General features: G+C 41.8%; 1 protein-coding gene across 1 annotated transcript in view; it reads right to left on the minus strand.

The window, feature by feature from the left end:
• Positions 1-17,122, minus strand: part of GCC2 (GRIP and coiled-coil domain containing 2) — a 124,091-nt gene that overhangs the window by 32,188 nt on the left and 74,781 nt on the right. The window contains exons 13-16 of the mRNA XM_082244532.1: positions 14,657-14,819; positions 14,259-14,359; positions 14,082-14,159; positions 13,733-13,870 (exon numbers count right to left, since the gene is read on the minus strand). Coding sequence (XP_082100658.1) covers positions 13,733-13,870; positions 14,082-14,159; positions 14,259-14,359; positions 14,657-14,819 — 480 coding nt within the window. The remainder of the gene's footprint in view (positions 1-13,732; positions 13,871-14,081; positions 14,160-14,258; positions 14,360-14,656; positions 14,820-17,122) is intronic.

Below are 17,122 nucleotides of genomic sequence, written 5' to 3' on the forward strand. Positions count from 1 at the left end.
ACTGCTTTACCGAAAGTGCCTGGCAGTACTGTAGCCACGTTAAGCATACATTACTTGCTTCTGTTATTCCTGAGGAATGTGCCTTTGCTGCTGCACAGCAAACGTCGTAAGTTCACTTTATTATACAGCTTGCTTTACAGCATTGCTGATTATTGAATGCAAAGCATTACTACAGAAACTATGGCCTTCTTTTTACCTGCTTCACCTGTGCTCTGCTGAGTTTTCACACTGCTCAGGTATCACCCCTTTGAGCTGCTGCCACCTTCTGCATTTCCCCACGTGCTGACTTTTGTTGAAATGTTGAGACACGGGTAACTATGGATACTGAAGGCTTTGCTTATACACCTGGTTTATATAATGCATATTATTTTTTACTTTTTTTGAATATCACCCTATAATACTCAAATGGGAGCGTGTGCTTGGGTGGCGCTTCCACATATTGTCCAAACATATGTTGTTGCAATGTGCAGGCAATGCCCCGCTGAAGTTCCTTTTTTTGCTTATCTTTTATTCAATTTCAGTATTAAATCGTGTATATAGTTTGGCATCAGACCAGGTGTGTTGGGTCATTTGTCAGTTGGGCTTTTGGTACACAAATGCCCTTATCCAGTCTAAAGAGTTATAGGGAGAAAATATTCTCCCTATAATGTCAGAAATATATAACTGACATTATAACTGTCAGAAATTGGGGTTGATGCCTCCTTATCCTCAGGCTTTTTCTCACAATGCAGCGGTCTGTCCGCTTAAGGTGGTATTTAAATACCTGGGAGTAATTATTACATTATCACAAACGGAAGCTCTGAAAGTTAACCTAGACCCGCTTCTTCAAATGATCAAGCTTAAACCTAATATATGGGCCAAACTCCCTCTGTCAGTGGCAGGCAGATTTAAATTAGATAAAGATGGTACTTTTACCCAAATACTTATATGGAACTGCTCATATACCAATGGTGGTACCTAAATCGGTTTTTAAAACCCTAGATATGCTGCTTACATCATTTATATGGGCAAGCAATAGAAGGAAACTCACACACTCTGTCCTACAGCAGCCCAAGGCTGAAACTCCTATGACACTTCCTAATATCTATCTTTACTGTTTAGCATGGACACTATGCCATTTGGTTGATTGGCTATCCCCTGTCACAGCGGCAGTGGTAGAATCACATTTGGCTCATGTGTTAAATTTAAAGCACCTGTTAATCGCATTAGAGGCTCCCTTGTCCTCCTTGGGAAGAGACTGCATACCAATTCTAACCCTGGCATGTATGGTATGGAGAGAAGCTAAAAAAAAAATTGATGGGTTTGATATTAATCTGGAGTTACCCTTGTGGCACAAACCCATGTTCCCTCAGTTTCTGAGCTTCACAGATTATTCCTTCTGGGAAAGTAGGGGTATGGCTACACTACAGGACATATATACTGGAAATGTTTTGGCCTCGTTCTCGGATTTACAGAATATATATGTACTTCCCCCGTGCAGCTTTCTATAGATACCTCAAGCTGCGCCATGCTCTACAAATTTAGTTTGGTGTTAACGGCACAAAATTTTCTGATTATCCAATGACAGGGGTAATGAGATGTGCTTTTTCAGTGCTTTGTGCCTGGAAAATTTTGAACGACCATGGCATCCAAAAAGCGTTCTTTTTGCGCAAAAGCGCTTTTAGACGACCTGGAAAACAGCGACAGCGAAACTGAGTTACTTGAAGAACTGAGCAATATCGATTAGTGGGAAAATTTGTCATCAGGTACGGACAGTGACGACAGCGACGACTCTGATATCTCTTTCTGGCACATAGCTCTGTTGGAAATTATGAAGGATAATTTGATATAATTCCCAAATTCCACAAGCTATGTGCCAGAAACAGACATCGGAATCGTCGCTGTCATCACTTTCCATACCTGATGACGAATTTTACCACGAATTGCTATCGCTCTGTTCTTCAAGTAACTCATTTTCGTTGTCGCTGTTTTCCAGTTCGTCTAAAAGCGCTTTTGCGCAAAAAGAATGCTTTTTGGGCGCCATGGTCGTTCTCAATTTTCCAGGCACAATGAACTGGAAAAGCACAGGCAGGGCACTGGAAAAGTCACCAGGTGCAATCCTGTGGTGAAATGGCATAATACAGTGTAATCCGTTAGGATCACAACTTTGTATCATGTCATTGGTGTACTTAAATTTTTTAAATTGCAGCCGGTTCCACCCCCCTGTGTCGCAATGCTCGCAGTGAAGGGAACCGGAAGACAGGTGCCGGCATCGGCCGAGCACACAGCGGGAAAGATGGGGGGGATCGCAGGGGAAGGTGAGTTTTAAAATGTAAAACAACAGATTTCCATGCAATGTACCGCTTTTAGCACAGAAATCTGTACATAATCAGACCACAAGGGAGGTTAAAGTGGTTGTAAACCTCTGACATGAAAAAAAGAACACCGCATATCATTCTATAGTGTGTACTTGCCTGATTTCAAAGCAACTAGTCCGATTTCTCTGTGCTCTGTCATTTGTCACCTATGCGCACAACTCACTTTTAAGATGTTATGTCTACAACAGACAATCCCCCGGATGACACCCCCCAGTGCACACCAGGTGATTGGCAGTCTCAGCTGTGCATTTTTACCTATGGTGTGGAGGGGAATGTCCCTTTCCTTCACTCAGGTTACACAGATCTCTCCTTTCTAGTCTGTGCAGTTTGTGACATCAGATTCCCACCTTCTACTGCTGGAGCTGAGAAAAATCCTTGGATTTGTATTTTAGAAGGAGGAAAGATAGCTGCAGGTAAACCGATACAACTTATGTAGAAGGGTTTGTTTAATCCCTATGTATCACTAGAGGCTAGTCACTTCAGTGAATACTGTATATGTAAGGGTTTACAACCACTTTAAGTAGCACATTAAAAATTATATTTATTTTTTTCTGGAAATTCTCCTGAAAAAAAAAGCAATGTACTTCATAGTTTGTGAGGGTGCCTAGACTTTCCTGTAGCTACAGCCTTTTTTTTTTTTAAAGATTCATACTAGGTGGATGCAGCATTGGTCCGCCGGCTCTAAGACTGAAAACTGAGCAATCTAAGATCGCTGATTGCTCAGTTCTCAGTGCTCAGTGAGCTGAGCAGAGAGCTGGTGACTCATAGTCACCAGCTTCCTGCTCTGTACCTCCAACCTCATTGGAGCTCTGGGCTTTGAAGGGGGCGGGAGCAGCTTGCTGAGAGGCTGAGCAAGGTGCCAGTCCAGGTTCCTGGGTGGATCCCGACCATATGGTTGGGATGTTTCCCCAGCCTGGACCGGCTCTGACATCAGCTGGCTTCAGCCCGCTGTTGGCTGAAAATGCATCTCAGAAATGCAGAACTGCACTGCTGTGATCCACAGGAGAAGTAGTACAGCCAAACACGCTTTAAAGTGCTGCTGCCTCTAACTGCTAGTTTCAGAAGATATGGAGTGTGATTTAGCAAGGTTACTATGAGCTGCTCACTGTTCTCCTTCCTGATGGCTCTGCCATGAAAAAACAAAGCCCTGCCTCTACCGTAATGGCTGCCTCCACACAGACATACAGTGCAGAACAATGCATGGCAGATCAATAATGGGAAATTGGCTGCAGGGACACCACTGGTAATATGGAGGCTAGTCCATTGCCCTCAGTTTGTCTTTCTTTGGGCACAGCTTCCAGAGTTCACTTACTCTATATAGTTATACAGTGTTCCATATAACACAGCAAATCTTCACTTTAATTCAGGTCAACTTTATCTAAATTATGTTGTTCAGTACCAAAGAAATTCATGGATTCGTGGAAATATTACCAATTACAGCAATTTGTGAAAGCACTACCCCATCCTTTACGTCATATGCACTCCTTGAATCCGATTGAACAAATTCTTTCACGTTCAGAATCAGGTAAAGGACTACTATCTCAGTTTTATAAAGCTTTAGAAGCACTACTTCCTAGCTCTACTCCATCCTTTATTAAAAAGTGGGAGCTGGACCTCAATTGTACCCTCTCTTCGACACATGTGGAGGTTATCTTACAAATGACCCATAGCTCAGCAATTTCTGCCAGAATGGCAGAAGCCAATTATAAACTTCTTACTAGATGGCATTATTCCCCTGCCAAGTTACAGAAGATGTTTCCATCTCTCTCGGACACCTGCTGGAGAGGATGCGGGCTTCGAGCCACACACGCGCATATATGGTGGTTTTGCCCTGCGATTCGCCCATTTTGGAATACAGTACTATCTTTAGTTGAAATAATTCAGGGTTCACCGATTGCGAAAGATCCGTTGACAGTTCTTTTCCATAACACTAAAACTCAACTTACACAATATCGTAAATCTATTACTCCTCACCTTTTAAACGCAGCCAAAGCCTTAATCCCGAAACATTGGAAGCAGCCCGCAGCCCCCTCGATAGCGGAGTGGCTGCGTGCGGTTGACCATATCTATTATTTGGAGGATATGACCATGGACCTCCGTGGCCAGGCACCCCTGGCCCGGAGGATTTGGTCTGGGTGGGTAATATTTACCCAATCCAGCTCATACGCATCGCATCTGGCTAACACCTCTTTAGGATAATGGGGATGACTGAAGTACACCAAGGGACTTCCCCCCCCCCCTCCCTCTTTTCCCACCCCTTCCCCTTTTTTCCTTTTATTAACTGTTCCCTTTTTTTTTTTTTTTTTTTTTTGGAAAGGCCTCCGCTTAAACATATGATCTGATGGGTTCTAACAATCCGCTTGAACACTGAATACCAACCAATGGACACTTAGACGTCCTCTCTTGTGTTTTATGTATTTAATTATTAGGACACCTCATGGGAGCCACTCATATCTGCACTTTTGCGTAGAGACAATTTATAGGCTCTTTAAATAGGGCTCGTATATGCCATATCCTCCCCCCTCTTCTTTTTTTTTTTTTTTTTCCCCTCTTCCCTTTCTTTATTTTATGATTGTAATAATACATATATTTCTCAATAAAAGATACATTAAAAAAAAAATTCAGGTCAACTTACAGGCAGTGCAGAGAACAGATAGGCATTTTTTAAAAGCAGTATTAAACCCAAAATCAAACATTTAAGATATCGCAGCTTACCAATTCTTAGATGTGGTGGCTGCGTTTGTTTGCTTTTTAGGCTCTTTCTTTATTTTCACCTGGTGAGAAAGTCAGTAAGTGGGTACACACTTTGAGAAAATCGGATGAACAGTGCGTCTCACGATGTAATCCGGCAATGGTATTAACTTGTATGAAATTTTTCTAACGACAAAAGCAACGTTTTTTTATGGTGTAGGATTTCTATTTTTGTTGCCACCTTCTTCTGGGTTGCTCTTTGCTTCTGATCATGCACGTTTTTCTCTATTATTTTCATACGATTACTGTACACACGAAGTGCAAATAGCACAGTGTTTACAAATGATAAAAAAATTCTAGCTTGCACCTTAGTTTGTCCGAACAGTCGCAGTCGGCTGTCGAAAGCACTATATGAACGATCACATATGCGACCAATCGTTTCTCATATAGAATTTTTCTTCCAAATTTCCTAAAAAGGGGATCCCAGCTTAAGTGTTTTATTTTATTTTTTTCAACCTTGTGTCTGCTGCATTAGTATCAGAGCTTTCTCTGTTAAAAAAACAACATTTACCATTGACAGGGGTGCTTACAATGATCAGCTCTTGTTTATTAAATTTGAAATCAAAATCTCAGAAGGAAAAAAAAAAAAAAAAACCTGTTGTTGGTACTGTTTGTAACTGCAGTGTGAGCTGGAGCTTGGCTTCAATCGGTAGGTATATCCAAATCTTCTAGTACATCTAACATGCCCCTTCCCCCTGACTGACAACGCTGCTTTTCTAAGGAGCCTCTGTGTTCCTTCATCCAGAGTGGGGGCACTCTAATACAGGAGGTGTGTTACTGGACAGATTGCCAGGTAAAAACATAGGGGTAAAACCCTAAAAAAAGAAAATGAATGCAGCCACCACATCTAAGGATTGGTAAGCTGCAATATGTTACATTTTTGGTTTTGAGTTGAATACTGCTTTATGAAATATGGCTAGAGTACTCTTTCCTTTAATCCAGAAAGAGGACACCTAAGAAACTCTGCATTATAGTAACTGGTATACATAAAAAATATTGCATGCCTCATGATCTATTCTCCTTATACATTATGCTAAATCCAGCAGCAACTCTGATATCCAGCATGAATACATTCCTGACAGTACAGTACACCTCAACACTAACATTTTTCAGTAGAAATGGCCTGCTTATCATTACTCAATTGATTAGTCAGGCAATGGAAAGTGCAATCATTCATTTACATGTATCTGGTTATTTAAAGCCTAATAGATCCAGAATAACGTTTATCTAACAATATATTAAAGAAAGATCTAATATGTTCAGATCTGCCCATTTCTCCCGTGTTCATGTCTAAACAAGTATTAGCCAAAGCACACAGAACATGCATTTATCTTGATTTGTTGAAAGAAGGAGAAAAGGTTTCATGCATTTTGTGATAGTGAACACTGAGGCCTTGTTAATGTTGTAATACAATATACTGGAGTGCAGGATGGGAAGCATCACTGGCTCAGAGGGCTACAACAGGATGCATGAGGTCAATAGGGAACAGATGTCTGCAGTGGAAAAAATGCTTAAGCAAGAGCACAAGTATGCTTCATTCTTAACATGAAAGGTTACAAAAGGCCGTCAATAAAATTCCCAGCGAGAAATAAATACCCATAAAGCAGATCTGCAAGCATAAGAGCTGTTCATTTAGCCTGAGCTAAAATACAACTCAAGAAGAATTCTCACAGAAGCAGTTCTGTTTATCACGAAGACAAACTTTTTTTTTTGTAAACTACCCCCTCCCTTATATTAAAGCTTGAAAACGATCCCCTGCAGTGAGGATGTGCCTGGACTAAAACAAAGTTTAAATGCTTATATAGATCCAGGGGACTTGTTAAAGTAGATTTACTTTTCCGATTCTTTGCGCTGCTGGACTGTTCCCCAACGCTCCTGTGGTCTAAGGTCCTGACATTAACAAAACCAATGTAGGGTCCATATCCACACACTGGACATGATGATGTCAAGGGACAGTCATCTGCTGAAGTGTGCGAAAGAGCCCCGGACCGCAAGAGTGGATAATGGCTTTTATTCTTCCCTAGATGAAACCATCAAATAACCCTTGCAGTGGGAACGCAGCCCAGTAGGTCACAGTACATGTTGACATTCATGGTTCCCTCAATGAACTGTAGCTCCCCAGTGCCGGCAGCCCTCATGGAGCCCCGGGCAATGACATTCCCACCACCATGCTTGACTGTAGGCAAGACACACTTGTCTTTGTACTCCTTACCTGGTTACTGCCACACACGCTTGACACCATTTGAACCAAATAAGTTTATCTTGGGTTCATCAGACCACAGGACGTGGTTCCAGTAATCAATGGCCTTAGTCTGCTTGTCTTCAGCAAACTGTTTGCGGGCTTTCTTGTGCATCATCTTTAGAAGATGCTTCCTTCTGGGACGACAGCCATGCAGACCAGTTTCATGCAGTGTAAGGAGTATGGTCTGAGCACGGAGAGGGGAACTCTGGAGTCTGATGTAATGGGGAACTCTGTGGATTATGATGTAAAGGGAAACTCTGTGGACCCTTGTGTAAGGTGGGGGGCTTTAACCACTTTAGCCCTGGAGGATTTTCCTGCTAAACGACCAGGGGGTATTTTGCGATTCGGCACTGCGTGATTTTAACGGACAATTGCGCGGTCGTGCGACGTTGTACCTAAACGAATTTGACGTCCTTTTTTTCCCACAAACAGAGCTTTCTTTTGGTGGTATTTGATCACCTGTGCGCTTTTTACTTTTTGCGCTATAAACAAAAAAAAGAGCGTAAATTTTGCAAAAATAACAATATTTTTCACATTTTTTTATATGAAATTCCCCCCCAAAAAAAATGTAAAAATCAAAATTTTTTAACATTTTCGGCCAATTTGTTTTATGCTACATATGTTTGGTAAAAAAAAAAAAAATCGCAAAAAGCGTATTTTTATTGGTTTGCGCAAATGTTATGGCGTTTACGAACAAAGGGAAAGATGTTTTTTTAACGCGTAATGGAGGCGATCTGCGATTTTTTTTGCGGTACTGCGACATTGGGGCGGACAGATCGGACCCTTGACTGACATTTTTGGGGTTACCAGTGACATTTCTACAGTAATCAGTGCTATATATATGCACTGTTACTGTAAAAATACACTGGTAGTGAAGGGGTTAACTTTATTTGGGAGGGAGGGGCTGTGTGTGTCCCTAGGGGCGTGCTTTCTACTGTGATTGGCTGTGGCTTGAGGTGTAAGGACACTGATCAACGGATCTACATAGTAGATCCATGTGATCACTGTCTTTACACCGAGGAGAATGACAGGCAGCTTGTTTACACAAGCCGCCTGACTTTCTCCCGACCCCCCTGAGGATCGCCGAGTGACCGGCGGACATCGGGTCCGCCAGTCACACGCGCGGGGGGGTCCGTGACCGCGCGGGCGCGCGCTCGCTCCCCAGAGCCTCACAGGCTAGCGACGTAGACCTACGTCGCTCTGCCTGTGAGGGGCTGACTGCCGCAGTAAATATACTGTGAGCAGTCGGCAAGTGGTTAATGACCAGAGTTTATCCTTACACCAGAGTCCGTAGCATTCCCCCCTTACATTAGAGTCCTTTACACCAGTATCCACAGTGTTCCCTTTTACATTAGGGTCCGCAGAGTCCCCCTTTGAACTGTAAAGGGGAACCCTGCAGACTTTGACGTAAGGGGGGACTCTGTGCTGGGCTATATTAACCTGACCTTTATAAAAAAAAGGAGAAATGTTTTTGCCTTCTGTTATACGTTAAGCACATTGCTAATCGCACTAGTTACATGTTGTTTGTTTAGCCTAAATATTGATATTTGCACTGAAAACGGTTATTAAGGAACATTTTTGAAGGGTCAGTAAAAAAGTTTGGCTGCCAGTAAACTTCATGTGTTGTGTCAGTGAAAAAATTGGTGCAGTCAGGACATTTTTGGCATCCTGTCAGTAAATTTCCATTCGGGAGGTTGGCAAAACTGCTTGTATTCATGGACCATGGGTTATATGTAGACTACCTTTAGGTTATTGGACACTGGTAAAAACTTGTTAGGGCTGCCAAAATCCACACGTATACAAGCCCACCATCCTAATGAGACTCTAGTTTTATGCAAGCAAGTGGTGGTTTAACAGAGGTGTGAGTAACTTTTTAAAAGAGAGAAGAGAGATCCAGAGAGGTCAAAGCAACGTGGGGGTTCTTTCACATATTTTAAAGCAATGAGTGACCAGCGCAGACAGAGGGAAGGGGCCTATGTTCTGTACTGTTCTCCAAATTGAGGAATTTAAAGGCAGGTCAAAATTCCCATTATCTTAAATCACACAGTACATGACACGGAGCTTGTATTCACAGACCAAAGTTCTTTCAAAAAAATAAGCTGAGGAATGGGCAACAACATAGAAAACAGAACTGCCAACAGGCCCACAAAAAACAAGTGTTAAGCAAACCAGAAACCAAGTTGATGACAGCCTGAAGCACCTTGCGGCCAAAGTTTGCATCAGCTGAGGTCTTAACCTGGTGAAACGTGGAGAACATGTGAACAGAGGACAAGATGGCAGCCTTGCACATCTAATATACAGATGATTGATGCTGGTAAGCCCAAGAGAAACCAACAACCTGTTGGTATGAGCACCGATAGGGAAGAAAGGAGCCTTTTGCTTAAGGGCATAGGCCATGCAAATTGTTTATCTGATCCATCTGACAATGGCGGAGCATGAAAGAAGGGTGTAATCTATGAGAGCCTACAGGTAAGACAAAAAAGGCAATCAGTTTTGCAAATAGAATTTGTGGCTGCCAGGGGAATACGACAGCCCTGACAACATCTAAGCAGTGTAAAGGAAATTTTCTTGGTGTGTTTTGGAACACCACAGAGGGAAGAGAAAATTATATCCTCATTGAAGTGGAAAGGAGAGAGCACCTTGTGTAGGACAAGAAAAGGCTCTTTGAAAGAATGGACCGCTAGCTCAGAAACATACCTAATGTAATGGTCAGAAGGAAGGTAAACTTACACATGAGGTCACCCAAGGGGATCTCTCTTTTCGGCTCAAAGGGAGGAATCTGAAATACAGATAGTTACAGGCTAGAGCCTAAGGCAACACAGGGGGTTACGGGATTTTTGGGGGCAACTACCTGAAGAAAAGTCTTGACAAAAGAATACAACATGAGAGGTTTCTGAAAGGGTAAAGGCAGAAGCCTATCCCTTGAGGGTACTCAAGGCCAAATACTGATTATGACCAGCTTGAAGAAAGGCCATATTAAATGCAACAGAGTATTTCCTAGGACTCGGCTGTCCTTACACTTGGTGGGGATAACAGTCTCAGAGATACCACTATCCTTTAAGGCCTGGTTTCAAAAGACATGTCAGTAAAACCAGCGACTGAGAAGCAGGTTGGAGTATGTCTGTGCACCACATCCTTCTGGGCCAATCTGGTGCAATGAAGATCACCAAAACCCTTTTTACCTTTACCTTGCACAGCAGTCAAATCTTTAACAGAGAGAAGGCATAGATCAGCCTGAATGGAGACCATGGAATCACCAGGCATCTACTGCGAAGGCCATAGAATCCCTCACTCTTGCAAGGAATTTGTTCAGCTGATTGTTGAAACTGGAAGGTCAGGATGTCTACATCTGAGATTCAGCTTTGACAGATATTCTGAAAGATCTTGGGGTGCACAGACCAATCCGTTTGGACCAGCTGTTGATGGCTTAAGCCAGGGATATGAATGGCAGAGAGGGACAGAATGTGAATTTCCCTCCAGTAAAGTGTCAAATTTGTTTCTATTAGGACAGCTTGACTTATGGTATCCATTTAATTGCTTATGTGGGCCACTGCTGTGTCACTGTCTAAGTGCACCCTGCAGGAGGGGGTCCAGTGGAGTACAGTTAATTTGAAGACTCTCAGTTCCAGAATGTTGATGAAGAGCTTCAACTCCTCTAAGGACCGGGTCCCCTGGACAGTTAGGGAACTTTACATACCACCTCAGTCTTGAAGCCAGGATCTGTTACCACCTTCTAGGACATGGGAGAGAAAGACTTTCCCAACTCAGGGGCAGGGTTGGAAATCCAATATGTCAAGGAGAGATTTGTCTAGCTGGATAGATACATAGGACAATCTAGAGAAAGGATATATTTGTTCCATGATGTAATAATGTTGAAAAAAGGGGCCCGAGTGAAACAGGGTAAATGGGACTGCCTTGAAGGGCGCTACCATTAGGCCTAAGACCCTTATGTAGAAGATCTTGCCGATTTCTTACAAAATGTTGGTATCCAAAGAAATCTGTATAGAGGTTTTAAGTACAATAAGTCCAATTGGTTTTGGGACTGTGAATAGGTTTTAAATAAAAATCTCTGAGACTTTCCGCTGAAGGAATTGGCATAGCTGAAGTTGATGCTGGCAGACTGCAGGTTAGTATGCAAATAGGAGGCAGAGACAAAAATCTAAAATTTGTGCCCCTTTAAAATAACAGACTGGACCCAGAGATTTTGGATGTCTGGAATGCAGACTGGTGCAAGCACCTATAGATGTCTCCCCATGCCAAAGATTGGGGTGACCCTTCATTGTGAGGAGGGCTTTTGAGTAGGCTTGGTAGATTTAGAGGCCCGAAGCTTGTGTTGAAATGAAGTATTTTGAGGTTGACAATATGGATGGAGGTTATATTGGTAGGAAGAGGAAATTTTGGCTTTTTCTTGTGGGGTAAAAGACCTTTTCCTCCAGTGACTTCCTGAATTTATCAAAGTATTCCTTAAATAAGTGTTCACCATCCAGACTAAACTTTTAACCACAAAATCCTCACATACGCACAGAGATGAGAGACATCTGAAGGTCGGGGGCATCACGTGAAGTTGTTTTAAAAACACGGTTCATCGAAGACAGGGTCTCGTTCTCTATTTATTTGCATTGTCCAGTTAACTAGCATCTAACTACATATGGTGCATTGCATACTAAGGTGAATGCCTAAAGCAGGATCTAGTGCCCAAGGCAAACATTACATGCTGGCATCACACAATGGGGTCCAGGTACAGTCCCCCAAAGGTATGACATCCCAAATTAACAATCTGGAAACTGCTAGATAATCCAAGGCAATAAACAGTCTGTTCTTGATAGAAATGCTGGTAGAATATAAAATATTCTCCAAAATGACAATGCGCATTCAGGGTGGCCCTAACAAGTTTTGTCAGTGTCCCATCACTTGAAGGTTGCCTGCATATAACCCATAATCTATGAACACAAGCCCTATGCTGTGTACTGTATGATTAGGATAACTATACGTATTTTCCAGTGGATATTTCTGGCATACTGTTCTAACAAACACAATAAAGAAAATCATTGCCAATTCATTTTCTAGCTATGATTACCATATGAAGGGGATTCATAAGAAAAAAAAAAAAAGCAGGAGAACTTCATATTGCTTTCAAGAGAGGTTTCACTGATCACAGTTTTTGTAATTACAATTTTCTGATGAAAAATTTTATAAAAACATAACTAATTTCAGTAAGGTCTAGGGTTATATATCCGGTTAAGGACCGCCCGCCGCAGTTTTACTGCGGCAGGCAGCCCCTCCTGCGCAAACCGACATAGGTATACGGCGGTCGGGCGCCTGCAGCTAGGGGCACTCAGTCGCAGGGACTCTGATGCATGCGGCAGGCGGCTCCGATTGCCACCTGGCACCCTCAACCGTTCCCCCATTGAGAGAGGACGGGCAGCTGTTGTACACACAGCTGACCGTTCTCTCGGGAATGATCACAGAGCCCTGTGATCCTTCTATGTAGGATCGCAGGTCTCTAATCATTTCACAAGCCCCGGCCTCTTACAGTTAGAATCACCCTCCTAGGCTCACATTAAACCCCTTGATCACCCAGTGTTAACCCCTACCCTGCCAGTGCCATTATTACAGTAACAGTGCATATTTTTAGCACTGATTACTGTAATAATGTCACTGGTCCCCCCAAAAGTGTAAAAAATGTCAGTTAGGGGTTTAATTTTTACATTTTTAAAAAAATTTGGGAAGGTTATATAGCTGAAAGTGAAAAATAATGTTTCCCCCCCGCAGAATTGTCGCTCTTTTTTTGTTTATAGCGCAAAAAATAAAAATCGCAGAAGTGATCAAATACCACCAAAAGAAAGCTCCATTTGTGGGAAAAAAAGGACATCAATTTTATTTAGGTAAAGCGTCGTACGACCGCGCAATTGTCCATTAAAATAACGCAGTGCCGAATCGCAAATCCTTCCGGTCCAGAAGTGGATATTACCCCCCCATTTCTGCTCTATATTCAGCAATGTCAGACGCTAGTTTTAGGTGTACATAAAAGCCAGTTAACCTAGGAACAATTACTTACAATGCTATGTTGTGTGGCACGAACCCTAGTAATGCAAGTATTCGAATGTCAGCTAATGCTAAAAGCATATACAATATTCCATCAAGACGAATTAATACCATTGAGACAATATTCCAGTAAGACTAATTAAAAACAAAAGATTATACAGTATATAAACAAACTGGACACTATTTCCCTGCCAGGAACTCAGAATTTATTTACACAGATATTAAAAGGGAACAGTACCCTGACTCCCCCTGGTGTTCCCCAGTGAAAAGGGATATCAGCAGAGGTTTACTGTGGATTGCATACTGTATTGCAGTGTAGAGGGAACAGATTAGATACCTTTGCCACAGTGCACTCCTCCTGAAGGGCAAGCAGTTTTTGTTGGTATGAATTTGACATGCGTTGATGCTGTTCTGTCAATGCTCTGAGTTGCTCTTGCACTTTGTGCTTTTCAGATGTCAGCTCAGCAACCTGGATCTACACAGCAAATATTTTGCAATGGAAATATAACTATATTTAAAGGGGAATTTACATACATAAATATATATTGCAAACAAGAAAAAGCACAAAAAAAAAAATAATTATTCTAAGCACTACTAATGTCACAAATATCTGCAGAGAAATCATTCTTTAAAGTATTTATGGTTTTAAATGTATTTAGGATTTGTAATTTACTCCGCTTACATACCTTATAAGCTTCCACATGCTGCTGACATGCCTCCAGTTCCCCTTTTAGTGAGGCCTGGATTATTAACTGATCAGATTCCTGTAATGAAGAGTGAACATCAGTAAGAGGATGACGAGATCAGAAGGCAGCCAAGTAAATAACAGGTTATACATTATACGTTAAGCATGCAGTGCTCACCGTCTGTTTGGAATCAGCCAGTTCCTTTTTGGTTTTTACTAGCAGCTGCTTCATTTTAGTGCTGCACTCCTCATGCTGCTCTATTGTTGTTTGCAATGTTGCTAATCAAAGAAATGGCGATGAAATAAAATTAAATATAGTTTTATACACTATGAAAAGAATACTTTTAAAAAACCGCAAGCAGAAAATAAAAATACTTTTAAAAAACAGTATATTCAAATCTTGATAAGGTTCTGCATAAAGGTGTGATAATGCAATCCACTGGAAATGTTCACTGGTTTTTATCATCTTACATTCTTCACTCATGTAATCACACAGCTATTGCAGTACCAGAGATATGGTAATAAATATATTCTATTCTCTCTCTCTCTCTCTCTCTCTCAGCAAAGATCTCTTACACATTTCTTGTTGGAGAGTTTCCTGTTTCTGCTTTTGGATGGAAATCTCCTGCTCCAGGTCCTCCAACTGACCACTCTTATGGGTAATTTTTTGGTTGAGCTCTTTCACCAAACGCTCGTAATCGGCTATCTCCATATCCATTAATGTGCTCTTCTGAGCATCCTGAGGAAAAAAGGACATGGAGACTTACAAGCTATGGAGACATAGATTCATTGGTAATGTGAAATAACCATCACCTCAATGGTAGGAAATGTAAAATAGGAATTTTGACTTACCTGAAAAATTCTATACCTGGGGAGTACAGTACAGGACACAGACTGAATTATCATAGACCCTGGTTTTAAAGGCTGCCATCTTCAGGTGATTGGACACGGGCAAAAGCTTTGCTGGGCACGCCCCTTGGGCATACTCCTAAATCCTCACCCCACTCCATGAGTCCTTACTTATTCAGTAAAGGATGCAAAGTAACACAGGAACAGGGGGGAGGGTGGCCTGTGTCCTGTACTTTATCCCAAGATTTGGGATTTACAGGCAAGTCAAAGTCCCTATTATCTTACTTGTATAGTTCAGGCTTGTACAGACACAGGCTGGATATTCATAGATCCTGGGACATTTCCAATCCATGAAACAGAGTTGAGGGCAACAAGGCAACCAAAACAGTGTCAACAAACCCAACAAAAATGAACAATGGTCAGAGACCCAACTGATTTTTCAAATGAAGTATCCCTAAATGGAAGCCTGCACCTGCAGAGGCCTTGACATCCACCTGTTAAAACTTAAGAGAAAGTATGAACCAAAGACCGGGAGGTGGCCTTACAATTTCCTCAATATCTGAAAGCCCAAACAATTTGGTGGAGTAAGCATGTAAAGGTGCCAGAGGCATCTCATCTTTGACAACATAAACCCTTGCTATGGGTTGTCTTGTCTACTTAATAGTGGACTTAGAAAAAGTTTTTTTTTTTTTTTTATGAGACAGACAAAAAAAAAAAAAAAAAAAGACATGTTGGCAAGGGTCAGTTTACAGTCTTCTGCTGATCAAAACTTAGCGCCAGCTCTGCTGCCCACCAAAACCAGAGGAATAACTACAAAAACAAGAAACAGAGGGTGCACCAGCTCATTACCTTTGAGATAATTTTATTAATATAAACAATATTTACAAAACGGCAACATCAAAGTCCAAATAGTGTAGTACTCCAAACAGCCTTAAACTTGAGATGTCCCAAAAGGCTGACACATTTCGAGGGGAGATCCCCTCCTTCTCAGAGCCAATTTTGGATAGTGCATAACTGATCTTTATGTATTTTAAGTAGTTGGAAGAGTCACGTGATGTTCCAAAAGCAGGAGGCTCCTCCCATCCATGGGAGGTTCTAGTAGAACATAAAGCGAGCCTAAAAATGTACACAGGTGCAGACACAGATCTCATATCACATAGCCAATATTGGTATTAGCACATATGGGTATTACCCTAAACATGTCAATTACAGTGCCTTAAAGTATTGGGATTTTATGTGATAGACCAATACAAAGTGGCACATAATTGTAAAGTGGAAGGAAAATGATAAATGGTTTTCCAAATTTTTACAAATAAATATCTAAAAAGCGTGGCGTGCAATTGTATTCGGCCCTTTTTACTCTGATACCCCCTAACTTAAATCTAGTGGAACCAATTTGCCTTCAGAAATCACCTACATAGTAAATAGAGACCACCTGTGAGTAATTTAATCTCAGCATAAATACAGCTGTTCTATTAAGCCCCCCAGAGGGTTTTTTTTTTAGAGAGAATTTTAGTGAATAAACCGCATCATGAAGGCCAAGGAACATACTAGAGAGGCCAGGGATAAAGTTGTGGAGAAGTTTAAAGCAGGCTTAGGTATAATAAAATATCCCAAGCTTTAAACATCTCATGGAGCACTGTTCAATCCATCATCCGAAAATAGAAAGAGTATGGCACAACTGCAAACTTACCAAGACATTGCCATCAACCTAAACTGACAGGCCAGGCAAGAAAGGAGAAAGGATTTGCCCTGTGGAAGGATTTGCCATGTGGAAGAGCAAAGCCACCACACCAGGGACGCCCTGATTTCCTAGCTTAGACGGATCTGATTGTCCAGAAACTTTAGATGCTTGTCCCATTTTACCAGGATCTCCTTTTAAAGGGATCTCGTATGGAACTGTGCAAATGGAACCATCTCGAAGGTAGATACCATCAGGCCCAGCACCTGCACGCAGTCCTCTTGATTAATATCAAATCGGGTTATACTGCCTTCTACAGGAGTAGGACACTAGGCAGAAGGAAAAAGTTCTGGCCACACCTTAGGGGCAGTCCCAGAGGGTATATCCTCTCACTCCCTGCTACAGGATGTCAGTTATGTCACAAAGCAGTGTCAGAGAATTTAACCCAACCCAACTCAAAAGTAGAGGGGCGGGTATTGCGTCTGTCAATGAGCTTAAGAGAAAAGGATTTT

This window comes from Pelophylax lessonae (genome assembly GCF_965119305.1).
Source record: "Pelophylax lessonae genome assembly, chromosome: 2".
In the NCBI taxonomy this organism is placed as follows: Eukaryota; Metazoa; Chordata; class Amphibia; order Anura; family Ranidae; genus Pelophylax; species Pelophylax lessonae.